General features: G+C 40.3%; 1 protein-coding gene across 4 annotated transcripts in view; it reads right to left on the bottom strand.

Annotated features, from left to right (window-relative positions):
* Window positions 1-418: 418 nt before the first annotated feature.
* Window positions 419-27,624, bottom strand: part of LOC105927065 (voltage-dependent calcium channel subunit alpha-2/delta-4) — an 82,619-nt gene continuing 55,413 nt past the window's right edge. For 3 of the 4 annotated variants that reach the window (XM_036145765.1, XM_012863660.3, XM_036145762.1), the window contains 13 exons: window positions 17,186-17,247; window positions 15,961-15,975; window positions 15,828-15,872; window positions 15,657-15,719; window positions 5,969-6,039; window positions 5,812-5,887; window positions 5,554-5,606; window positions 5,207-5,262; window positions 2,919-2,939; window positions 2,677-2,794; window positions 1,050-1,165; window positions 767-849; window positions 419-617 (listed from right to left, as the gene is read on the bottom strand). In XM_036145765.1, coding sequence (XP_036001658.1) covers window positions 513-617; window positions 767-849; window positions 1,050-1,165; window positions 2,677-2,794; window positions 2,919-2,939; window positions 5,207-5,262; window positions 5,554-5,606; window positions 5,812-5,887; window positions 5,969-6,039; window positions 15,657-15,719; window positions 15,828-15,872; window positions 15,961-15,975; window positions 17,186-17,247 — 884 coding nt within the window. In that variant the 3' untranslated portion in view covers window positions 419-512. The remainder of the gene's footprint in view (window positions 618-766; window positions 850-1,049; window positions 1,166-2,676; window positions 2,795-2,918; window positions 2,940-5,206; window positions 5,263-5,553; window positions 5,607-5,811; window positions 5,888-5,968; window positions 6,040-15,656; window positions 15,720-15,827; window positions 15,873-15,960; window positions 15,976-17,185; window positions 17,248-27,624) is intronic. The other variant, XM_012863661.3, reaches the window with a different exon arrangement.

The following is a 27,624-nucleotide window of genomic DNA, read 5'->3' on the forward strand; positions in this document are numbered from 1 at the left end:
TAATAAAAACTGACAGCAGCGGGACTGAAGACTGTAACACCGTGGCGTATTTTTGTTTACATGACAAATTGAACTTCGGAAAAACAGCAGGTTTAAATGCAAACCTTTATTTTCTACTCTGAGGATTTTTTACAACGTAAAACTTGACTCATTTCTGTATGAAAACGCTACTAGAATGCTACATCTCCGACAACCACGGCCACGTGCCTGCACACTGAAGCTGCACTTCTGATACCTGACCAGCAGGAGGCAACGAAGAGCCAGCTCAAAAGTCTTGGCTGCTATTTCTGCTTCTACTTCTTTTTCATCCATTTTTACCTGTTTCAAAAATATTCCAAACTGTACAAAAATAACAAGTATAGAAAAGGAATTAGCCCTTTATCCCTGTAGCAGAGAGATACACATGTTGCTTTTTTTAACATCTACATAAAGTATAATTTGATTATAACTAACTATAGTAGAAAAAAATGCTTGGTGTTTTCTTTTCATGTCTTCTGGTGTTTTGTCCTGGTTTATGTCCGTCGGAGGAGGAGGACCGGAGACAAAAGCAGAGAGGCAGAGAAGAGAGGAAGGGACAAGGAGATGGCAGACGCTCCACCGCACTCCTTGGCATCCTCCTGTTGGATCAATCAGACATTTAAATGCTTAAAAAAACATCCTCAGATTTGTCTATATACTTGCAAAGGACATAGAAAAACATAACCATATTATTTCCCCTTGTTTAACTGTTACCACATTAATGTGTACAATGTTTAGTGCCGCTGACCTTTGGGTGATAGGCGTGGCAGGACTCCGGACGCCTCCGTACCTTCTGAGACTTCATCCTGTTGCACTTCACAGTTGCGTTATGTTTAGAGATGTTAAGAAAAGCTGCGCTGTGAGTATGCTGAAAACTGGAGAGTGCAGGTCATGTAAGACTGGCTGGAGTGTCAGTAAACTGTTACAGGCCCTGCGTTGATCAGATATCTGTGTACAGCAGCTAATGACAAGACAATGCATGCATATATGAGTCCAGTAGGGGGCAGTGTTGTTAAGCAACAGAAGGATATATTTGATTTCCTTTGGCTGCAGCAGGATAGGTCCAAACTGACGGGAACAGTCGCACGTGGCTTGTGTCACGGCCAGAACCAGGTTACTGTCTGGGATCTGCTGCACCACGAACATCCTGAAACACAAGGGATTTCCTCTGAACTTTCTTTTCAGGAAAGATGGGGACTCATGTTCATTTGGGCTGAGAAGTTGACCATGCCTTGGCCCAGTGCTACATTACAGCATGTTTTGTTGTTGTTCTGCCTGATTATATTATAGATGATCTGAAAGACCTTTTAAATCCATAGAACTAGTCCTAATGTCCTTTACCCATTACTGTGTGACAATGATTAGACATGGATCACTCTGCTGAAGCTCCAAACAATGGCCAATGCTGCTAATGACCAGTCGCCACTGAGCCATGCCCTTTAGTAACGGCACCCTGTTTTTAGTGGGGTTTGAGGAAGTTTAACCCAAGCTGGGTATGTTTTGTTTAGGTCACGGATGTCAGACGAATAGTTAAAAAACAGGAAGTAAGAGGAGACCCTTGAAAGTTCCATTTAGGGTTTGGAATGAACTCAAGAAGCCAATCCTTTAAATGCACTTTCAGCCCAAAACATTAAATCATTATTTGAGAACAGCCCTTTGCATAAAGTTACATCTGCTATTAAAATCAGGTTTATGATCCAAAAATTAAGTTTTCAACAAGAACGCTAAGGCTGAAAATAAAGAGAAAAAAACTCAGAGGGTCGATATGTTTTCACAATTCAATGTGATAATTGACATTTCCCAACCCATCCCACTTTTTTCCTGATTCTGCCTTGTACCAGCAATAACCCTGACGGATCAGATGATGTGATACTCTGAGCAAACCTCAATACTTCAAAGGCTAAATTCATAACAGCATCTGACAGAACATTTTACATTAGGTTTCTCAGTCTGCCATCCAGATAGTCACACATCTAACTATGTTACTGGTCAGAATGAAGGCAGGTAATAGGCTCGACACATGGGGAGCGACGTTTCTCCATCTCCATTCATTTCCTATGGAACTTGTGCGATGAGGCGAAAATCGACTGCCCTCCTCCAGCTAAGCGACCTGCAAAATTTGTGTGTGTGAAATTTTGAGCCCGTACATGTAGACGTGCACATGCGGGCTTGCGACATGACACAAGAATGTTAAACCAACTTTTGTCACCATCTCTTGGCACTACAGCCATTTATCAGGATCAGCTGTGAAGTGTGACCTTAAAATGATGATATCCCCTGTGCTGTTTCCTTGTCTCTAATATAGGCGGAACCAGGTTGTATTTTTTCTTTGTAGATCAGACATAAAATCAAGATTTCAGTCAATTCCAGCAATATCTTCTGACTCTTCATTCTTGTTGGTCACGGACTGCTTTGAAAATATCAAAAGCCCTTCAATTCCATAACCAGTGAAATTTCTGAAAAACAAGCGATCCAATTTGAAACACTGCCGTCGCTGTCGCATCCCACGTGTGGGTCTAAAAGCCTTCTTTATGGTCAAGCCAATGGTACATCAGAACAGCTCATTGCAGTTTGTTCCATAATAAAGATGATGCCTTGTCTGGCTAAAGAAATAATCTCTAAAAAGAGGATGTTTGTTGAAAGTGTTAGAGTCCATACTTCTGGCAGCGCCCACACTTGATGAGACTGTTGGCCTCCTTTATAGATGAGTCATACATAAAGCCAGGGTATGCGGTGTCACAAGGCTGCAGCGCATCCACCTTCTTTTGCTTGTGAGCTGAAAACACACAAATGTAAAATGCAACTTACTTTACACATCTGATCAATTCAGATGGCATAACTCTAAGACAGGATCATCTCAGTGGTTGTCCCAACATCGCCACGCTCAGACATGTACTCACATGTGTGATAGCCAGCTTTAGCTGAATGCGTGAAGGATGGCAGTGGCCACACAGAGAGGGGATGGTGATGATGATGATGATGATGATGATGATGAAAATGAGACAGCAGTAGATGCGTTGCGTTTGGAAATGAGAGATACAGCGGTCATATGATGAAACAGGGTAAAGATCGCTGATTTTCAGACATCGTTTTTATCACACGTCTTTATGTTCACCTTCCTCCTTCAGAAGGACCACAGACTCATTGAGATCCCGGATCAAAAGAGCAGCTGTCACTATAGGAAATACTGCATGTAGCTACAGTTTTTTTTTTCTGTTTTGATTTTTTCTCTCTCAACAACCAGCAGGTGATGACCGCTCTGACTGACCCTGATTCTGCTGGAGACTTCTGTCTTAAAATGGAGAGCTTCCTTACCTATGTCGCTACAACTGGGTAAGGAAGACAGTTTGCTGCAAAGTTAAAGACTGACTCAGATGGGATGACGTGGTTGGTGCTACATAGACAAAATAAACTGAATTCAAGCTAAATTAAACTGCGCTCATAATCTGTTGCTTTTCTGCTAGGTGTCACATAACAAAAGGCCATCTGGTCATGTGATACTTAGACTCACTGATTGACTTTACCTATTGGATTATATTTTGCTGATCATCCCCCACCCCATATAAAATGACCAATAGGATGTTTTTCCTTTAGAATGCAAAAGACAAGAGAACAACAGTATAGTTCTTAAATTTCTGATTTAATCTTTTTATTGTATTCAGGAAATGGTAGCAAGAAAGCAGCTACTCGGTTGTCTATATCCTGAGTCCGAGGTGCAACTACACAACTATAAATGTGACAGCAAAATCTAGGTGAGGACGCAAGTTTGGGCACCATGAAAAGTATGCAGGAACTTTGGAGATGTGTTTTTTTTCCCCTCCAAGGTAAAAATAAATAAATCCAAAGCTTGAGCTAAGAGAGCTTCAGCAAATATTGTCATCTCGGAACCAAGTTGCCATTAACTACTGTCCTTCGGGTTTGACGGAAGGATTTGCATCTCATAACCAAGGATGGCAATCATTTTGGACGATGCAAACCCATGCCATGTTTGAACATGTTTGAACATACTGTCTTATTTGTGGTTTTGGAAGTTTGGTTTGTTGATCTAAATTCCCATGACTCGATTCCACGCGCCTAACTCTCATTTGTTTAATATTTTAAGTTATTTGTTCATCAGCTTGTCTACCTGACTCTGCATTTGGATCCTCTTAAATAAACCAAAGCAAAATGGAGCCCTGGATTGAGACATCAGTCGCATTCTGAAAAGAAGCTTGAACTGATCCATGAATCTCTAGTGCACGGTGCTGTAAAAGATGTCCAGTCATACCCTAAACATCTCATCCATCCTACAACAACAGCTGCAAACCAGTTCCTTTGAAATGTCATGATACGTTTAGGTCAGACTGGTTCCCCAATAAGTGCACAAATAGGCATTACTCTGGACCTGCTCCAAGTCATATATTGTTCCATAGCTTAGTTCATTCAGCCATCGTCTTCTTGCTTCAGAAGTACTGCAGAAGACTGTACCTCACACTTCCAATTCAAAGACCAAACATCAAACGTCTAATAAAAACGCCTGGCATGGAGATCCTCAGATCAGCCAGCACTGGGGCAACAATGAGCTCTTTTTAAACTTGAAAAACAAATAAACAAACAATGAAAAAAGGTATGGAATAAGGGCTTATTAGTAATTTTGATGCTGCGTTGTAAGATCAGATTTAAACTCTTACTTTAAGTAGTCGATGTTTGTTCAGATCACCTTTAGCAAAAATAGTAAACTTGAAGTTCATTTTATCAAGTATACTTAAGTATAGGTATAAGCTTAAGTGTTAGTATCAATGTACTTTTGGACCTCTGTTTATACTTTTCAGTAAACTGTTAGTCTAGTATATTTCACTATACTATTGTTAAGTATATGAAATATGGTTTATAAAAAGTAAACTTCAAGTACAATGCCTCATTTTAGGTATGAAATTAGTATACTTGTAGTACACTTGAATAAACTAGGAGGCATGCCAGTACCCGAGCCATAGAGCCTACCACATTTACCAAAAGAGCCAAAACTGTTAATCCCCAAGTTTGCCGCAGACTGTTTTATAATACTTTCTGACTAAAATGACTGACTTTGCTGAACTGTCCTCCACGACTTACTATTGTTGCGCTTCCACACACACACTTAAATTCTTTTTTAAATATTTTCTCAATTTTATTTCAACTGAGATTGATGATTATGTCAACTTCATCTTACCATCCACAAAATAATCAGAGTGCCAGAGACCACAGAAGTTAAAGTCCAGCAGAAACCTGAAGGGGGAAACACACACACACACACACACACCTTAAAAAGTAGTTTGATTTCCCAAGGAAACACTATATGTAGACAATCAATCTCTGGGTTCAAGACAAGCTTAATTGGTTGCTTGATTGATCCAACTGTGTTGGTACAAAACTTTCTTTTGTACCAAAATGTGGATGATGGAAATCAGATTTACTCACTTATCAAAGCTAAGATCAGCTCTGAGACACCATCAGCTGCTATCCACAGTCATCACAGAATATCTAACAACGAAGCTCCATTTCAAAATAACTACTTACATCACAGCATTGGAGAAGAGCCATCTCATCAAAGCAAAAATCACGTAGAATGGCTACAGAAGAGAAAGGAAAACATTCATTTGCTTGTTTTAAAAGGAAGAATACTTGTTGAGCTTGTAAATAAACAAGAATAATATTGATAAAGAATTTAATATTTTTTGGTATTCCAGTTCGACCCATTCTGTCCAAACTCTGTTAGTGATGATTGGTTAACATTTGTCAACAGTTAGTGAGCTGAGAAGCTACGGTTAGACTTACACTTAGCAATGGTCGAGCATCGCTGGCATGATGGTGGCTGTTCTTGCACATTGCCTGGTAGTCAAACAGAGATACTCTGCAAACCAACATTCAGATTGAGTTTGGACATGGCCACAGACAGAAGAGCCTATCTGAAGTAGGTCTGAGATAGTCTTACTTTTTAAACATTCCCATTTTGATGAGCGAAGCCATGATGGACCCGTCCACCTCACCAAAGAAACGCCCAACCTGCAAAGAACAATGGTGTGTTATTACACCTCCACAGTGTAGACATATGGCACAGTTTGATTAAGATTTGTTATGTTGGTAACATCTAACAAACAAATAAGAACTTGATGTATTCATCCTGAGCTTCTCATTGGTTTCTGTCAGAACTCTTTTGCAATGTAACACACATATGGGTCAGAAGATAGTAGCACCTTTACTTATGTGGCCCTTTGGGAAAATGTATTTACATCATCTGTGATAGACATTAGAATACCTTTGGGTTGAAGGTGCAATTATATATACATTAGGCCTTTGGCTTCTCACAACCACAATTGAGTGCTTTTCTTGTGGCTAAACCTCACATATACAAGCGCACTCTCAAAACAATTGCACTGCTTGAATCCTGGTGCTTATAGATATGTTTCTATACAGATAAACCCTATAGTTAACTTTGGCGGTCACTTTATACATCTTGTATAAAATAATACATTTTTCAATGATGTTATCAAGACATTGGTTGTTGTTGTGATACTCTTTTGGTTTGTTGTTGTGATATTCTTTTGGTTGGTTTCGCTGTCTCTCTGCAGACATAGCAGCAGACTCAAAGGATGATATCTTGTTCTCTCGTTTTCCTTCGCTCCATTTTGGTCACCTTTTCTCCCTTTTAACATTTTGCCTCATCTTTTCCCCTTCTTTTCCCCTTCTTTTCTTTCTCTGTTACCTTTCTGTTTCTGTGTCCATTGAATTTGAAATACAGCCAGAGAAGGACACATAAAAAAATAATATAAGAAGTTCCAAAGACCAGCCTGATAGGAAGTTAGATATGGGAAAATTAAAGCCCATCCTGTCCTTTTCAAAATAGGAGACTTGTAAACTCAACACAACGTAAACATTACATAGGCCTGTTGTGATAATCAAGAAATAATTAATTGGACAATAAATTTTAATTGCATGATTAATTACATTAAGCTCAATAATTAGCATATGCACACCCTCTGTGTTGACCTCTCCTCTCTCTGAGATTGGATAACAAAAGGTTTCAGTACAGTGCACTGGTGTCTACTCACGCCTCCCTTCTCGTTTCCTCAGTGTAGAAGGAGTTAAGTTTCATGCCAGGTAGGCACATGTTCAACGTTTAGCATGAGGGAGAGCCAGAAAAACGCTAGTTTGAAAAGAAAATGGAATTGGTGTAAAAGCTGAAGTCGACCAAAGCAGTGTGGGAGTTTTTTGATGGTGAAATGATGACGGCCAACAGCTTAATCTATCTGAGCCAGTGTCTATCTTTTTTTTTTCTCCTCAAAAAATGTCTCCAAATGACGATATTATGGTTTATCGCATTTATTTTTAAGAAGATTTATCGTCCAGCAAAATCTATTATTGTGACAGGCCTAATAATACGTTAAAAAAAACGGTGAGACAAGGTCACATAAAGGTAAGTGAGTCATGGGAGTTATTTCACACTGTGAACAACAAGAAGTTCATTTTGGAAGTGGAAAGCTACAGCATTTTATATCACACCACACATCATTTTTATAGGGATATAGGGAGAAAGGAAATGTGCTAATCTTCCGTGAACTCACACTCTTGCAAACCCAATTGTCTCTGCTGTTGTCAGACTTTAAAGACATCTGATTTTAATGGCACAATTTGCGTTGGATGACAGAGTGGATACGGAATGTAGTCAGTGCGAATGAGGCATTGAAGTATTGGAGGAAGATGGAGTACCCAGAGAGAACCCACGCATGCACATTGAGAACATGCAAACACGCAAGATCCCAAGCCAGGATTTGCGCTCGAGACCTTCTTGCTGCAAGGTGCTAACTATTGCACCACCGTGTAGCCCTTCCTTAAAACATTAAATGTAAAATGGAGATGACAACGGGGCTCAAAAGGGCAGGTGATTTTGCAATGCACGGTGGATAGGGTCACAATTTTCTGCAGGAATGATTTTTGTTTAAATTGTTGATATGTGATGAACTGTACCGAGACAAGCTAGACCAGGGGTTTGGAACTCCAGTCCACGAGCTCCGGTGTCCTGGAACTTTTAGATGTTTCCTTGTCCAGCACAGGTCAAATGGCTGAATTATCTCCTCAGTCTGCAGTCTCCAGAGTCCTGATAATGACCTGATTGTTTGACTCAGCTGTGTTGTAGCAGAGACACATATAAAAGTTACAGGACACCAGACATCGAGGACCAGAGTTGCAGACCCCTGAGCTAGACCCTGTTCTGAAGGTTTGCTATCTTGAAAAAATCTCTAGGATCGGAAGGATTGATCCATATGAGCATGATAACTGGACAAAGGATTTACATGCGGCCCATCACCATTGTCCAGCATCTCAACACCTATGTTAGGATGCTATTTATGGTCTTCAGCTCAGCTTTCAACACCATGCTCCCAGACATGCTGGCTCTGAAGCTCCACATGCTGTAATTATCTCCACCTCTCTGCTTCTGGATCAGTGACTTCCTCACCAACAGGCCCCAAGTGGCAAGGATAGGGAAAAGTACATCTGCCCCTCTGATCCTTGACGCTGGAACACAGCAGGGTTGTGTCCTCAGCCCTGCTCTCTTCATCCTCTTCACACGTGACTGCTCGAACCCCCAAACATGATTGTGAAGTTTGCGGACAACAGCCATTGTGGTTAACCTTGCCTACAAGATGAATTCTCACGGTATTTGTGGGTTCACAAACACACAAAAATCCATCTTGTGTGTTCAGACACAAAAGGATTCAACCTTTTGTGTCTGAACCGAAAATGGTTTGGGCCAATCACGTTGCAGTATTGTGGTTTAAGGTGGGACATACCTCTGTGACAAAAACAAGAGCTGCTGAGCCCACAGCGGAACCAACATAAACATGGCAGCACAGGAGGACGCATGCACAGCGGCTGCTATCACATTTGTTTTGTAAGAATCCAGAATTTCTTCTTTGATTGTAGAACAGCAGGAAATACCTTGACTAGCTTAACTTGCTTTGGTTTCTCATGATGCGTGCTGCTTACGTTTTAATTTGATACCATGATTGGTTAAAACCAACCGTGGGTAGGCAGGATCTAGGTGTCACCTCGCCCAAACGGCTCAGACAGTTCTGCTGAAATTCCCTCCGTTCCCCAAACAGATTCAAATGGAGACGTTTGATATTGATAATGTGCAGAACATAAAGTACTACACATTATCAATCTGACTGACCAAATTACACTGATGGGTGATGGGTCTCATATCCAATAATGACGTGACCCACTAGAGAGAGGAGGTCCACAATCTGACACAGTGGTGCTACAGGAATAACATCATCCTGAACACCAGCAAGACCAATGTGGTCATAGTAGACAACACAAGGTCCAGGAAGACCAAACATGCTCCTCCATACAGGGGAGGTGGAGCATGTGGACAGCATAACGCTCCTGGGCATTTACCTTTCCTCTGACCTCTCTGGACTGTGAACACCTCCCACCTGGTGAAGAAGGCACAACAACAGCTCTTCTTCCTCAGGAAACTGAAACGGAGTGGACTTTCTACTCAGCTGCTCATAAACTTCTATGGGGCAACAATTGAAAGCATTTTGTGTCCCAGCGTGACAGTGTGGTATGAGAGCTGCACGGCACAGGAGAGGAAGGATTTAGTATGGGTAGTGTGGGCAGCAGAGGGGATTGTGGGATGCTGATTACTAGATATAGACAGTGTATGCTGCACGGGTTCAGAAAAGGGCGAGACATATAGCCACAGATCCCGCCCACATAATCAAAACACTATTTGTCCCACTTCCATCAGGTAAACGATTCAGGAACATTCAATCAAAAACAAATAGAATTAGGAACAGTTTCTTTCCTGAAGCTGTGAACGCAATCGCTCATGTGCAAGCAGAAAATATAATCGAATGTGATCACCAGCCCATTTTATAGACTGTCTAAGCACAAGCTGCACTGCTTATAAATACCACAATTTTTATGTACATATGGTTTCTTTCAAGGATGTTTAAATCTTCTTTTAAAAAAGAGGGTGTTAAATATGTAATACTTGTGTTTTCCTTCTGAGTGTGTTTTTTTTTTTTTTTTACATTTTTTGAGGGTCTGCTCTAAGGATGCTGCTGATTTTGCTTTGTTCTATAAGTGATTTTAATTTGTGTGTGTTTGTTTACATTTGCTTTCGGGGCCAGTGTCTCATAAAAATTTCATTATGGTTACATAATAACAATAAAGACTCATGATTCTTCATTCTTTCTGGCCTCATTTACTTCGTCAGCAATTATGTAATTTCTTGTCTGATGAAGTATTCAATGTACCATACACTATTGTACAAGCTGCACCATCATGCACCAGTGGCGTAACACTTTTTGTGGATTCTTCGTGTTTCCACAACTGCCTGCAAAACTCAGAGCTCAGCAAAACCTTACAGTAGCACTTCATCATATCTGCTTTGGAAGACCGTTGGGAATACAGTAAACATGCAAATGGAAAATGAGCTTCTACTGCAAAAGGATTCTTAAGGTCATTTTAGGTCAGACAATCTGTAGGTAGTACTTGCAAATTCTACTCTTGAACAACCCTACCCAGTCAAGTTCACTCTTACAACAAATATCAAAACATTTGCATATAAAAAAACTAAATGTTTCTAAATTAAATAGAAACATTCATCCATCTTGTACTGCACAGCCGTTCTGCTTTGTGTGTGTGGATGTGTTGAATGAGTATATTTATAGCAACATGGTGGTTTAAGGATTAGTCCTCGTGTTGTGGCTCTCAACAGTTAATCCAGATGTCAAATGCAGCTGTTACATTAGACATTAGATTCCCAATCAACTTGAACTGGACTGTTGGGTGTGTCAAAGAAAGCCAGAAAGAACAGATTGAAACAAAATTCAAAAAGACTCAAAGAGTTGATAATAGACAAGTATGTCGATCCTTTATAACCCCAAGTAGCTCTAGATATTTTTACTTACCGGTAATTTTTTCTGTTTTACAAAAACAATCTTCCACCCATGTATCCATTCCTATTCCTGCTCAGCGTTGTCTGAAACACCCTAATTACAGAGTCTCCATATCAACACCGTTGAGTGATGATAACCGGATGAATAAAAACCGCTGGGCCTTCTGGAAACTGGCACCTCGCCCTAATGCTTCACCAAGGTCAGATGATGCTAGCAGGTGCAACAGCTGCTCTAATCACTTTAATGCAGCACAAACATAATTTAAATCCCAATCTGCCCTTAAATCCTATGAGCCATCCAGATGTTTTTTTTTTACGAGACCATAAAATGATCCAAAGAGAAGCAAAACACTGAAATCCCCCGGCTTATAGGAAAGTTAAGGTTTGAGAGACGAAGGGCGCTTCCACCCTTCTGGGACTAAATCTGAACAATTAAAAAGTGCCAGCTTTCGGATTCCAAGCAGCCTGAAGCTATTGAAAACAACAACAACAACAACAAAATAAAAACACTCAAATTAATTTCTAAAATAAGAAAAAAAATTAAATACAAAATGTGTTAAAAAGTTGCTACAACTCCCCATAGTTTTGTGATGAAGTAATGTTTCTGCTTGATGTAGTAGGTCTATGAAATATGTCAGAGAGATCTACTGAACTGCTACATTGCAGATTAAACTGATGGAAATTAGCATGACTTTAAACCTATTGGTTTGATCAGTGTTCACTTGCTCCTTACATTTCCAGTTATAAAAATATTCCCAGTTCCCAGTTTTGGATCAAATGATAACCATGAAACTACAGCTACAACTGTTCCTAAACTCAAACTAATAGGATTAGGTTAGGCATCACACCTTTAAAATAAATGCATAGATGTAACTTTACAACCACTAATTTACATAAAGTTAAAGCCAAAATTATCAATATGCTTTGGAGATTTAGGTTAAAAGTAATAGTTTAACTTCACCAACATGTTTACTTTAACTGGAAAATCTGTGAAGAGAGCTATACACCAATTCCAAAGCTGAAGCCCTGCTAATGCTAAGAAGGTAGCTCCCATTAGTTATTCTATTCAATTCAATTCAATTTTATTTATATAGCGCCAAATCATGAAACATGTCATCTCAAGGCACTTTACAAAATCAAGTTCAATCATATTATACAGATTGGGTCAGATTATACAGATTGGTCAAAAATGTCCTATATAAGGAAACCAGGTGATTGCATCAAAGTCCCGACAAGCAGCTTTCACTCCTGGGGAACCGTAGAGCCACAGGGAGAGTCGTCTGCATTGTACATGGCTTTGCTGCAATCCCTCATACTGAGCAAGCATGAAGTGACAGTGGGAAGAAAAACTCCCCATTAACGGGAAGGAAAACCTCCGGCAGAACCGGGCTCAGTATGAACGGTCATCTGCCTCTGTTTCTGTTTTTACTATAAAAACCTGCTGTCTTTGCACTGCAATTGGCTGTAGTCCATCTGTGCAGTCCATCACCACATTCATTCACTCACTGTGATGACTAGTTTACACAATATTAAGAATGAATTGTCCAAAATACTATTGCTTTCTAAATCAAGCAAACAAAACCACTTTTTTTCTTAATTAGTTTTAAAGCTAGGTTGACCTCGCTCCAAATTCCTCGAAACCAACTTTGGTTCTTAAGCATACATAATCACACTGAACTGTGATTAAGGATGGGTACCTAATCCAGTACTTTTATAGGTACTGACCGAATCCCGTCTGAACTACGAGGTACATATTCATGTACCATGTTTTGGTATCTAAACGCGTCACTGTGACAATGAAGGAGTGGAAGATATGAACACAGCATTACATGCACAACAGCACGATAATGTCAGTAGCCGCTGGTCCAGTCAACAAAGCAAACATGGCTGATAGAAAGAGGTCGAAATTATGGCTACACAAAATGCGATACAGGATATGCTCGCTGCAATATTTGAGATGTGAAATGCGAGGCCAGTGGCGGGAATACTTCTAATCTGAGGAAGCACCTGATCACTGCTGCCAATTTAGTGAATTTCTTGCTATATTTAACAAGTTTTCAAAGCCATCCAGCGACCTTTTTTCAAAAAAGTGACCAGCGAAAACTCTAGCGACCAATCGTTCTGCAATTACTATCTTGAGGCAGCGGCTAATGCTGCTGTGAGCCTCTTTACACTTCTCCTAACGCCATCTCCCACAGATGACCACTGCTGCCTTGGCTTGAAACCTGCCTGCAGTCAGAGCAAAGAGCAGAGAGGAGAGCCTTTCTGTTCCCTCATTGCAAATGTATCCTGTCCTGGATTACAAAGTGCGATAAAATATAATGTTTTTAATAGTAATAATTTTTCTTTTAAACTGCTTTTTTCTTTGAAACATCTAAGACATTTTTACGTGCTGTGGATTAAGGCAATGTATCACAATTCATAAACAATTTCATAAGGTAAATTTGCAGCTCTAAGCAAGTTTACATATCAAGAAAATAATATATTAAATAGAATTTTATTTAGATTTTATTATTAAACTAACATTTATTACTACATCAACACACAAAAGTTCCGAAAATAGGTACTGTTCAGTACCAGTACCAGTTCCCAGGTTCCGGGTATAGGTACCCATTCTTAACTGCAATATTACTGCATCATTTTATTGCTTACTGGTTTTAGTTTTATCTTTACGTGTTTCTTTGTACTATGTTAACTGTGACATCATCCAGAGAAAACGGCTCACCCGCTACTACCATCTAATGTAGAACAGATTACTGGATCAATGTGTGCTTCTGTGCTTTTTTGTTTCTCTTGTTGTGTCTCTGCTCTGTCTTCTGTAACCCCAGTCGGTCGAGGCAGATGACCGTTCATACTGAGCCCGGTTCTGCTGGAGGTTTTCCTTCCCGTTAATGGGGAGTTTTTCTTCCCACTGTCGCTTCATGCTTGCTCAGTATGAGGGATTGCTGCAAAGCCATGGACAATGCAGACGACTCTCCCTGTGGCTCTACGGTTCTCCAGGAGTGAATGCTGCTTGTCGGGACTTTAAGGCAATCAACTGGGTTCCTTATATAGGACATTTTTTTGACCAATCTGTATAATCTGACCCAATCTGTATAATATGATTGAACTTGATTTTGTAAAGTGCCTTGAGATGACATGTTTCATGATTTGGCGCTATATAAATAAAAATCGAATTGAATTGAAATTGAATGTTTTTTCTGGGGTTTATCAGTTTTTTTTTTATTCTTTATTCCATTTTTACTTAGTAGCCTAGTTGAATGCTACTAGCATAGCTAAAGAGTTTGCTGACTTGATATATTTTAACTGGAAGTTGAAGTGTTTTCTTAATAAATCTTTGTATTTTTGAGAAGATATGTTTGGGTTTATTCTGTATTTGGGTGTAGGGCTTGATGTTTCAGTATACTGTCGCACAAATTCTCTCCTTCATCTGTTCTGTAATACCATACCTCACCAGGCAAGGATTCATAAAACAATAACTGACAGAGACATTTGGTTATAATTTCCTAAAAATCAGATAGTGCCCTCACTTAGTAATTTTGATTAAAATTCTAACTTTGGCACTTAGAAATAATTATTCAAAGCCAGACCAAACCTATCATTGCACAACATTGCTATCATACAACAGTCTCAATGAACTGCTAATAAAGCACATAATTTAACTGTGAAACTATTCTCAAACAATGTCCTTCAAACTGGTCCAACTGTCCAGTACCATGGACAGACTCTAAAATATCTACAAAGGAAATAAAGAGTAAACGACAAAGAAACTATGCGGACGACAGTAATTTGTCTATACTGTACAAATCACTAGCTGACACTTTATATTTTGCTTTAGATTAAGACTCTGTTTACTCTTTCTAATAACTATTACATTTTATTGTAATTGCAGCTTTCCACGTAGAGAAACGACTGCCGTTTTGGCATTTGACCAACCCAATGTAACAAAAAAAGATTAGTTTCAGAATGTTTAAGACTGTCATTTAGAGTGTGGAGAAGATCTTGATGAAATTATATGAAAAAACATTTTTTTGGAGGAGAGAAGATGCTGCAGGGGCGAGTTAAAAAAGCTGTAGGGTAAAACCTCTAAACAACCACTACTAAAGTGTGTCCTTAAACATTAAAATTTAAATATTTAGTACTAATCATGTATAGAGTGAAATGAAAACAATGTCACCTGAGAATATTTAGCTTTTACACGGAAAGACAAGGGGGATTTAATTGAACGTGTCACATAATTTTACCGAAAATAAACTCATAAGTATTGATGGTTTCAGTCTGTGGAGTCATTAACTGAACAATGTTGGAGAAATAATTAAATAATGAAATGGGAGAGTTGCCGTGGTTTGAGGTTATTACTGGTTTACAGTTTCTGTCTTTTTATGATATAAATCAGATAATGTAGGGATAAAAAAAAACAAGCTCTGCTTCATACTATTTATTTTTACTAACAAATGATGTGCTTTATTGTGCTTTTCTTTTTCATGTCATTTGAAGAGAGTGATTCATTGTGTGTTATATGTTTATGCTTCTATCTACCTATGTAACTGTTACTTTGCTCTAAGGGGTATTTTTTTCTTTGCTGCTTTTATGGTTAAATTATCACAATTAAATTTATGGTAAATTATCACTTAATTTTTTGGTCCTAAGTTCGTTTTTCTAAAAGTTACATTGAAGTTACTGCAAGGTCGGCATGGCTGAGGAAACTTACGTCATTCCTGTCTTTGGACAGCAGGATGAAGCCATTGTTGTCAACTAGGAAACAATTCAGGTCCTGTTTAGAAAGGAGCATAAAGTCATTTGAGAAATTTATTCATGTGTGAAACCACAGTGATAAGTTTTGTAAACAGCAACATATAAAAAGATGGAGCCTTATACTTACATCACCTTCACAGCTTAGAGGACACACACCCTCAACATTTGAGCACTGAAAGAAAAAGAACATTATGGGGAAGTTGATAAAAGTAATGAAAAAAATAAAGAACTTGTAGTAATAATAAAACCTGTTTACTTACATCTGTGTCGCTGGGCTAGAAGAGACAGACAGAAAATAATGCATAGAGAATGAAAAGAGTTTTACCTTGCTACAAATTTACAAATTTTAATCGTTTTAAGATTGTCCGGCTGTACACAACAGTCAGCCATATCATTATGACTAGGAGGGGACTAAGTATTTACAGTTGGGGTGAGAGGAAAAGCACGTGTATTTTTCAATACATTGAGATTGGGACGTGGACAGTTCTGACTTAATTAATAAACATCAGAACTTAATTATCTTCATGTTAATTTGTGACCTTATTTTAACGAATGCAGAGGATGGAAACTGAAAGCTCGTAAATACAGCACCCGGACAGTTTATGGTGAATTTAACATCAGAAGAGAAAATCACTCCACAGGATCTATGTCACATACAGGTTGTTTGAAATTAAAATAAATTGTTTGAAATACAAGAAGCAAAAGGAACAACATTAAGTCTGGATCCGGAGGTGGAAATAAAACAACGCCGCCACCCAGATGCCCATCAAGCTAGCTATCCGAAGGATTCCCTGAAACTCAGAAAAGGAGAAGCTCTCTACAAAGTTCATTTCAACTGTTACCACAAAAGATCTGTAATCTTCAAGATTATCTGAGCATCAAGGCCTTTGAGCTATGGAACAGTCTTTGGACACCATATCACACCTCGAAAATATTTCTCTGAAGTCCAAAGCCACATGGGCCGCAGTGAGGCCAAGACACAGAGATGGAATCACAAGAAGGTAAAATAACTGCAAATAAAACTACACATCTTAAAAATGGATGGGTTCCGCTTTTTTTTGTTGTTACAAAAAACAGGATCAGTTAAGGTATAGACAAAATAAAAACAAAACAAAACTGAGGCTTGTTTTGGACAGTTCCAGAACCCCTACCAGCTTTTTTCAGGTTTTTTCTTAAAACAAAATCTGCTTAGATGCCACAAAACCATCTGGAAATAAACTGTCTTTAGTTTGACAGTTCCTGAAGACAAGCATCAGACACTGATCAATGTTCTTTAATTTTCAAAATTAAAATTTCTATTTTTCTGCTTTTTTCCATATATATTGTGAATGATGTCCCAGGAAATACAACAACACAGGGTTAAAAGTTGATGCGACACAAAAGTGGCCTCTTAATAAAAAAGAAAAGAGCCACCTATAGATCAGTTTCATCAAAACCAGTCACCATAAAGCATCAGCCCATTGGGTGCCTGAGTTTTGCATTCACCTGTTTGGCGATAGCCCAGAACCTCTTCTCCAGCCAATCCAAGGACATTTGTACCCCGATAGCTAAAAATGGAAGACAAAAACAAATACAAAACATCAGAACAAACAAAGGATAAGACGGAATTTGAAGAGGCAACACTTTGCTGTGTTTGTTAAGGAAGGACTGAAGGCACGAAATCATCCAAACCTTATCTCTGCCTGTTCTACAATCATGGACAAAATTGTTAGTACTTCTCTGTCAATCAAACAAAATCCCACAATGGTCCCTGAAATAACTTGAAACTGACAAAAGTAACAATACATTAAAATTTACTGAAAATTAACCAATGAAAATCCGACATTGCATTTGAATTGTGGTTAATTTAAAAATTAAACAAATGAAACAGGCCTGGACAAAAATGATGGCATCCCCAGAAAAGATTGAATATAATTTGAACATGCTAAACTGAGGTGTGTCCTCTAATTAGCTTTAGAGATGTCTTCAACCTTTTAACCAGTCATTCTGTCTATTTAAAGGGTTACCAGTAGGCACTGTGCTGTTTGGTGATATTGTGTGTACCACACTGAACATGGATCACAGGAAGCGAAGGAGAGAGTTGTCTCAGGACATAAGCAGGAAAATAACTGACAATCGTGTTAAAGGTAAAGGCTATAAAACCATGTCTAAGCAGCTTCATGTTCCTGTGACTTCAGCTGCACATGTTATTCACAGGTTTAAGGTCCACGGGACTGTAACCAACCTGACTGGACGTGGCTGTAGCAGGAAAATGGATGTAGTAATAAAAGATTATACGAATAGTAACCAAAGAGACCAGAACAAACTCCGAATAAATTAAAGGTAACCTCCAAGGTCAAGTTACATCAGTGTTAGATCGCACCATCTGTTCACTATTTAAACAAAAATGGACTTCATTGGAGACACTACTGTTGAAAGCAAGTCATAAAAAGCAAGATGTTTTCAAACAAATTATGGCTGAGATAAGTGGGCAGATGGAGCAACACATGACAGAAGCCCAGAAATGCATAAGTAAAAACAGTAGAGGAGCCAAACACCAGCTGCTGGTTGACAGAACATTCACACTAGACTGCTAAAGCAGACAAACAAACTTGTGCACTGCATGGATTGATTACAAGAAAGCATATGATTCCATGCCACACATGGATCCTGGAATGCCTGAACCTTTAAAAGGTCAACAACACTCTGAGAGCCTTCATTGCAAACTCCACGAGGCTGTGGAAAACCTCCCTTGAGGCCAACTTCAAGCCAATTGCACAAATCTCCATCAATGTGCCAAGGAGATGCTCTGTCCCCTCTGCTGGTTTGCATAGGACTGAACTCCCTCAGCCAACTAATCAACAAGTCTGGCTATGAATACCGACTTAGAAACAGGGCCACTATCAGCCACCTCCGGTACATGGACGACATTAAGCGGTACGCTAAGAGTGAGCGAGACATTGACTCGCTGATCCACACCACCAGGATCTACAGCAGAGACATCGGAATCTCATTTGGGCTGGAGAAATGTGGCCGGATAGTGACATAGAGAGGGAAAATAATCCACACAGAGGGGATTGCAGTCCCAGAAGGAAGAATAGCAGATGTTGAAGGGAGCCTTGGAATACCACAAGCAAATGGCAAACAAGAAGGGGCCACAAGGAAAGAAACAACAGCCAAATATCTGCAACAAGCAAGGTAAGTTCTGAGAAGTCGGCTCAATGGCAAGAACAAGGTCCGGTCAATCAACTGCTATTGCTGGGGTAATAAGTTGGCCAAAGGAGGAAATACAGACCACTGATGTTAAGACACAAAAGCTACTCGCCATACATGGTGGATTCCACCCCATATCCAGTATCCACAGGCTATACACTAAGCACAAAGAAGGAGGCAGAGACCTAGTGAGCACCAGAGCCACAATTGATGATGAAACATCCAAGCTCCAAGAATGTATCGGAAAGATGGCCCCTAGGGATGAAGCGCTCAGTGAATGTCTCAGACAATGGAAGCTGGAAGAGAAGGAACTGAAGGAACCATCGTGGAAGGAAAAAACCCTGTATGGGATGTACCATCGACAGATAGCTGAAATGGCTGATATGACCAAATCCAACCAATGGCTAGAGAGGGCTGGATCAAAGGACAGCACTGAAACACTGATCATGGCAGCACAGGAGCAGGCCTTGAGCACCACAGCAATAGAGGCCCAGATCTATTGTACCAGACAAGATCCCAGGTGTAGGCTATGCAAAGAGGCCCCAGAAACCATCCAGCATCTCACAGCAGGGTGTAAGATACTAGCAGGGAAGAAATACATGGAAAGCCATAACCAAGTGGCTGGTATAGTGTACAGAAACATCTATTCAGAATACCAACTGGAGACTCCCAGGTCAAAATGGGAGTCACCTCCCAAGGTGGTGGAGAATGACAGAGGTAAGCTCATGTGGGACTTCCAGATACAGACAGAATGGTAATGGCCAAACGACCAGACATTGTGATCATTGATAAGCACCAGAGGACAGCTGTTGTGATCGATGTGGCCATCCAGAGTGATAGAAACAGGAAAAAAAGAGCATGAGAAACTGGAGAAATACCAAGGGCTCACGGAAAAACTAGAAAGAACCTGGAAGGTGAAGACGACAGTAGTGCCCGTGGTCATCAGAGCACTCAGGAGAAGTGGCTCCAACAGATACCTGGAGAAACACCAGACATCTCAGTCCAGAAGAGCGCAATCTTAGGAACATCTTAAGATCCTAAGAAGAATCCTCAACCTCCCAGGCCTCTGTATATATATATATATATATATATATATATATATATATATATATATATATATATATATATATATATATATATATAGCTGCAGGGGCCTTGCGATCGCCCTCCACTGGGAGATTGAGGACCTCATCTCCCAGGCGCTGCTCCTTGAACCCGATGCTGGTAATAGACGCCCTAACAGAACCTTCATTCTCAGCTCGGTAAATCCCCAAGTTATCCACTGGTTCCACTCTGTCAAACTCTCCGCCCATCTGTATAATTTTTGGTGGCCATCCATCCTCAAAGACGTCTGGGAGTACATTCTAGCCTGCTCTACCTGTGGCCAGAATAAATCGTCCAATAAGCCTCCCGCGGGCCTCCTTCAGCCGCTCCCGGTACCCAAATGCCCTTGGTCACACATAGCCCTGGATTTTGTCACCGGCCTCCCGTCTTCACAAGGCATGACCACCATACTTACCATCATCAACCACTTTTTTAAGTCCTGTCACCTTGTCCCACTCCAAAAACTCCCGTCTACCTTCCAGACAGCAAAGCTCTTGGTTAAAGACGTCTTCCGCCTGCATGGCATTCCCCAGGACATTTTATCTGACCGTAGTCCCCAATTCACCTCCCGCGTTTGGAAGGAATTTGTCTCCATCATGGGAGCCAGATACACACTAACCTCCGGCTATCACCCCCAAACCAATGGACAGACCGAGTGCCTAAACCAAGAGCCCGAGTCAACCCTCCGGTGTCTCACATCCTCAAACCCATCTGACTGGAACAAGTACCTCCCGTGGGTCGAATATGCCCACAACAGTCACACCACCACCGGCTTCTCGCCATTTGAGGTGTCATTAGGGTACTAGCCACCTCTTTTCCCCTCAGACGAGATGCTCATCTCCATCCCCTCAGTCAAGCATCACATACGCCGCTGTAAACAGTTTTGGTCCCAAACCATCCAGGCCCTCCATCGTACAGCGGAACAGAACTGCCGATTCGTTGACCGGAAGTGAACTCCAGCGCCCCATTACTACCCCGGTCAGCAAGTCTGGGTGTCCACCCGGGACATCCCCCTCCAGATTCACCTCCCATAAACTGGCTCCCCGCTTCAACGGTCCCTACGTCATAGAATCAGTCATCAGCTGCTTGTCTCCATCTCCCTCTACATCCCTGAGTCCATCCCACCTTCCATGTGTCCCAAATTAAACCCGTGCAGTCCAGCACATTGTGCTCTCCGGCCAAGCCCCCTCCTCCCACCCTGGACAGCCAGGGGTGCTCGGTCCTCTCGGTCCTCTCGGTCCAACGGATCGTGGAATTCCGTCGACGGGGTCGAGGTTGGCAGTACCTCGTCAGTTGAGAGGGCAACGGTCCCGAGGACTGGTCCTCAGTGCCTGACTCCTCGATCCCCGATCCAGCCTTCATTGACGCCATTCTGCCTTCCCGTCCCTCCTCCTAAAGTACTCCAATGCTGCTGTGTTCTTCGGTGTGTCTCTTCTCTGTCTTCTCACACCCCCAATCGGTCACGGCAGATGGTCATTCACAATGAGCCTGGTTCTGGTTCTGCTGGAGGTTTTTCCTCACTTCATGCAAGCTCGATATGAGGGATTGCTGCAAAGTCATTTCAGGAGGAGTGATTGCTGCTTGTAAAGACTTGTTGCAATCTGCTGGGTTTCCTTAGATAGGAAATTATTTGACCAATGTTTCCTGATGATTTGATTGAATTACCTATAAAGTGCTTTAATATGTCATGTGTTGTAAATCGGCGCTATGTCAATAAACAGATTTAATTTTACTACATCTTCTCTTTTTTAATTTTGCAGCATTTAATGTTACAGTAATTCATTGTTTAAACTCTTTATTGGGTGAGCATTGCTTCATCAAGCTATTTATTCATATCAGAGCAGGATTGGTCCTGCATGCTGGTGCAAGAAAACGGGCCAAAAGTGTTAAAACAGTAAATATTGTACAGGTAGCATTAAAAATAAATATTGAGATCTGACCTATAATGATGACAACTCACTGAATTCATGCTACATAACATTGTAAACAGACATTAATGAAAGAAAGCAATAAATAAGCGTTCAGAAAATGTTGTTCATGAACATCTAGCACTGTACTTTGATCTGGACAGTTGTAGCAGGAAGCAACTCAATTCAATTCAGTTTTATTTATATAGTGCCAATTCATGAAACATGTCATCTCAAGGCACTTGAGATGACATGTAAGTGCACTGTAGAGCCACAGGGAGAGTCGTCTGCATTGTCCATGGCTTTGCAGCAATCCCTCATACTGAGCAAGCATGAAGCGACAGCGGAAAGAAAAACTCCCCATTAACGGGAAGGAAAACCACCAGCAGAGCCAGGCTCAGTGTGAACGGTCATCTGCCTCAACCGACTGGGGGTTAGAGAAGACAGAGCAGAGACACAATAAGAGAGACAAAAAGCACAGAAGCACACATTGATCCAGGAATCTGTTCTACATTAAATGGTAATAGCGGGTGATCTGTCTTCTCTGGATGATGTCACAGCTAACAGAACACCAGACCAGGTGTACCTACTATGTAGAGAAAAATGACAGAGAACAAAAAGTTAAAAGCTGAAATGACGACAAGCAATGCAAAACTGGAGAACAGTAGAACTCAGCAGAGTGAGAGAAATAGACCCTGATGTCCTCCAGTAGCCTAAACCTATAGCAGCATAACTATAGAGGTAGCTCAGGGTAACATGAGCCACTCTAACTATAAGCTTTGTCAAAAAGGAAAGTTTTAAGATTAGTCTTAAAAGTAGACACGGTGTGGGAATTGGTTCCACAGGAGAGGAGCCTGATAGCTAAAGCAGCAAGTTCAGTTGTCTAAATGACCCTAAGATTTTTACTTTCACAAAAACTTCTAAACAAAACCATGATTTATCTGAAAAGGCAAGCTTGTTGGGAGGAAACATGACCCAACATCATTGTTCATTTCCTGACCTTTGTGTCTACTAAAGCTCTCGAGGAATCAGTCTCCTTCACCGAGCCTCTCTGCAGACACAGTGGAATGCTACTATTTGACATCCTTCCTGTCAGCAGTGTCCTTATCACCGCTCCTTTAGGGCTGCGGCTAGACTGTCCCTGCTGCAGTCCGCAAGGACAAGACCACAACACAGCAGAACACCCCTCAAACATTTATTTTTGCTTCTCAGGCAAGCATTTGTTGACACAAACATTTCCGTGCTTACTCCACGGACATTGCAGTGTCCGTGGAGTAAGCTAATGAAGTTCACAAGAAAATAAACAAAGCAGATAGTTTTTTTTTTAAGTAGTGCTCCAGCTAACTTTCATGAATGATAGAAGTGTGTAAAGAGAGAAATCCATTTCTTGTCCTCCATACCTATTCAGTTGAATTTCCTTTATTTAAAACCAAGTAGCATCAAAAGCTATGGTCAAAGTTATGGACACTTTTCTGTAAACAATAGATTAATAAATATATTTTTTATAATACACAATATTACATATACTACTCTTTTAAGTAACTCATGTGTTAACTACATTTATACATTGAAAATGCCTGTTTAAAACCTATTTTGAAAACTTTTTTTTGTTTGAGTCAGAACATTTCATCCTTTGACTATGAAATAAAATCACCAGGACCTACATATAAACGTTCTGCAACCTATCATTCAACTGATTTTTGTACAGCACTTTCAATCGTTTTGTTACTGAAAAGTGCTAAATAAATAAACTTACATTGCCTTACCTTTAGGAGCTCTAAGATATTTTTCCGAATTCTCGACATCTTGTGTTGAAAACTGTCTCAGTTTCTTATCTGATATTTTGTTATCTCTTAAAGGAATTGGGACAGAAGGGCAGGAAGAAAAGAGTGGTTCCGGTTCCATCCCAGTGGACATCCTATATCTTATATAAAATATCCTATGCAACACCATCTTTCACAAATACCCCCCCCCCCCCCCATCCCACACACACACACACACACACACACATACACACACACACACACACACATTGCCAGCAATCTCCAGCACCCTACTTTTGTATCTTGAGGCTCGGAAACACAAAAACCTGCAGGCCGGCCTTGGGGATTGCTTTCACAGAGGGCTTGCCACAGTTTATATATTTTATATCTTTTTGCTTGTGTTCACACTTCAAGCCACATTTGCCCTGAAGCAGTTATTATGGATAGGGCCAACTGTTTGGGCGAAATCTGAAAACATTGGTACGCAAAGCTAAGAAAGCCTCTTTCTTGTGAAAAATAGGAAATGGAGAGTGTATTTACCAAACAATCGCCACTGAACAGGAAATCCCACAACTCTTAACCTTCAGCTACCAAATTGCGGGGAAGTCCATATTAAGTCAGGGAAGCAAATCAACCAGTAGATAACACATAGCAGATACATATACGTAGACGAGTTTCAGGTACACATTCAGCTAACTTTATCAAAACATGTCTTTCACACAGGCTAAGCCAAAGTCTTTGACCATCAAAACAATCAAACATAAAAATTTGGGCAATAATATTTTAGTGTTAGGATTGAAAAACCATAGCATGTCCAAATCACATCATTAAATGAGGCATTGCGTTAATCTAACAGTGCAACTGAAGCTTCAACAGTCTAACATAACTTCTAACGTAACACGGCACCTCTGAAGAGCTGCAGTTCTCTGAAACTTTTTTATGTTGTATTTTAAAGCTTCTCTATAGACGTGAGCCTGTATAAGAATGGCCTGGTGAGAATCGACTACATTTTTAATCCGTCACGGTTCATTCAGGCCTGCAAGTGGAACACTCGTCTGTTCCTATCCCTGTCAAACTGCTTTAACGCACCTTACCCACAAGCTACACACACACACAAACACACACACACACACACACGCACGCTCAAGCAGCACTGTGTGCCTTCTCTCGCCCCTCTTTTTTTGCTCTCTCTCCCTTCCCTCTCCTCAGTGAGCTGCCAGGGCGAATGTTGGAGCGAGAGCTCCGGCTGTCCCAGGAAACGTGAGTGAGCCAGTGACGGGGATGAAGAAGAGGAGGCTACGCTCAGTGGTGCCTGATGTGGACTAAAATTCATGTCCAGCTTTGAATTTCTGCTTTAAGAGGAGGAATGCACTTCTGTAGCTTTGATATTTTTTTTTTACCTCCAGGGCAATTCCATCACATTCAAAGTCAAGTTTTCTTTTTTTTTGGGTAAAAACCTTTTCCAGAGAGCAGGTACTTCTGTGAAAGATGCAGATGAAGAGGAACAGGAACAGTCCGTCTTCTCTGCCCATCTATGGAGGCTAAAAAGCCGAGCAGATGGTGAGTTTCTTGACTGTGTGTTTAGATGATGTACATAAAATATCCCACATTAAGTTGTTCTTCTGAACATTGTAAAAGATAAATTCTGGAACAAGGATATGGTGATTTACTTTCAACAAATCTCTAAAAATTTGCTATATTTCTTTTCTATTTTCTTTGTCTAGTTAGCTTGAAAAGTGTTGGAAAAAACACAACATCACTGTTTACCAGTGGCGTCTCTTTTATGATAGTTACGTGGGGCACAAAAACTTAACACCTATTAGGAGGAACAATTTTTTTTGTGATGCATACAGCCTGACTTTGATCAATGTTAAATTAAACAGATAAAATGGCATAAACCAACACACTAGAATATCCAATTTATATAAGCTAAATTTAATTACATTTTATACATAAAATTATAAATAAAGGCTCACTCATATTGTTAATTTATTGAACAGAAAAGATTAACATTGATCATTCAATGAGGTAGCAAGGACAACCAACACTAGATTAATATTTGCTTTTTGCTTTGGTGGCGCAGCGGTTAGTGTGTGGAGGCTTTAGTCCTTGACTGGCCGACCCAGGTTTGACTCTGACCTGTGGTCCTTTGCCACATGTCTCCCCCCTCTGTCTCCTCCCTTTCCTGTCAGCCCACTATATGAAAAAGCAACTATTGCTGTAAAAACCTCAAAATAAAATATGTGCTTTTAGTTTCCATTTTCCTCTTTTGTTTAAATGTTCCCACATTTTATTCCAACTGTTTTTTTACTTGTTTTTATTCTATTTTTGTTTTCCAATGTTTTAATCATGTAAAACACTTTGCATTGTTCTTGTACTGAAATGTGATAATAAATAAAATTGCCTAGCCTAGATGGTCGCACACTATCTGGCAGAATGTAAACGTAACGCGTGCAATTGAAGTATTTTGATTGGCCGATCCGAGCTTGGGGCCACAGGATTTGTGCCCCACACTGTCTACTGAGACCATGTTGGGCATGCACACTGCGATTTCAGATGTTCATTATTTAAAGAAATGTTGGTGGTCCGGCCCCAATATCAAGGCACCTTAGATACAACTGTTTCTAACAGAATTTTATTGGTAAGGGAATCTGTCTTTTTTACAATATTGCTCCATAAAGAACAATCATGTCCCACTGATTATTGCAAACATGGATCTCCACAGCGACATCTGGTGGGGCCAGGCCCCACTGGCCACAAATGCGGAGACACCACAGCTGTTTATCATAGTAGTCCCAAACTTGTGTTAAGGTAAATAAATGTTGTGGCCCTGTAACAAATGCCCCTCTAATTTGGTTTCTCTGCTAAATAAAAAGCACAAAGCCATTTTTTGTAAATAAGTGGGTCCACCAGTCTAGAGCGCAAAAGGAAAACCCATAAATTCTAATAAAATTATGACTTTCACCGCAGCCATTGGCCCACAAAAAAGGTTATACTGACTGAGAAAATGTTCTAATCCTCAGTGCTAGACCTTTCTTTTTATGGGTGTTCTACAAGAGAACAGCACCATGACCCTCAGGGATCAGGCCAGCATCCCTGGGAATCCCTGTGATGTCGGTGACTCTAGTTTTAGTGATTTATATGAAGGTGACTACACAGTCAAGAGGATTTTACCCTCAGTGTGTGTACGACTGTGTGTAAATGCACGTGTATACATTCCCCTGCTCATCTTTGTCTCAGTCTAAATGCTGCAGTGTGTTGGTACTGCAGACCTTGTTCCGCTGTGTTTTTCCTCATTCTGTTTGAAAGGAAAATTACTGCACTGGGGGCTGGGGGCGGTGGGGTTAAAGTGGGCTGCTTTTCAGTAACCAGGGCTGCTGTTTTAAAGCTGGAGCAAATGGTAGCAATGCACTACAGGTGAATTTCATGAAGTGAACCCACTGAGAGAAAAAAAATCTCAAGACTGAATTTTCAAATCAAAATCATGACAAGACCCCCAGTTTTCTCCAAACAATATTCTGGTTCTGCATCCTGCCATAGATGCAACAAGGGAAGGTAAGCAAAAAGGGAGAAGGAAGATAACTGCAAAGTCAATGAAGACATTGCAGCAGCAGGGGATATTTACTATATATATTTAGCATAGATAGATAGATAGATAGATAGATAGATAGATAGATAGATAGATAGATAGATAGATAGATAGATAGATAGATAGATAGATAGATAGATAGATAGATAGATAGATAGATAGATAGATAGATAGATAGATAGATAGATAGATAGATAGATAGATGACAACATGAGGACACTTATTTGAAGAAGAAAAGCAAAGTCAAAGAGCCACAGGTGAATCACATCCCTCGCATGAACACAACTATGTAGAAGATTTAGAACAGCCCCGTAGACAAATGGGCACATTTAAGGAATCTGTTTCGGTCAAGTAATTTAGCCTATAGTG

This window comes from Fundulus heteroclitus, chromosome 2 (genome assembly GCF_011125445.2).
Source record: "Fundulus heteroclitus isolate FHET01 chromosome 2, MU-UCD_Fhet_4.1, whole genome shotgun sequence".
NCBI lineage: Eukaryota > Metazoa > Chordata > Actinopteri > Cyprinodontiformes > Fundulidae > Fundulus > Fundulus heteroclitus.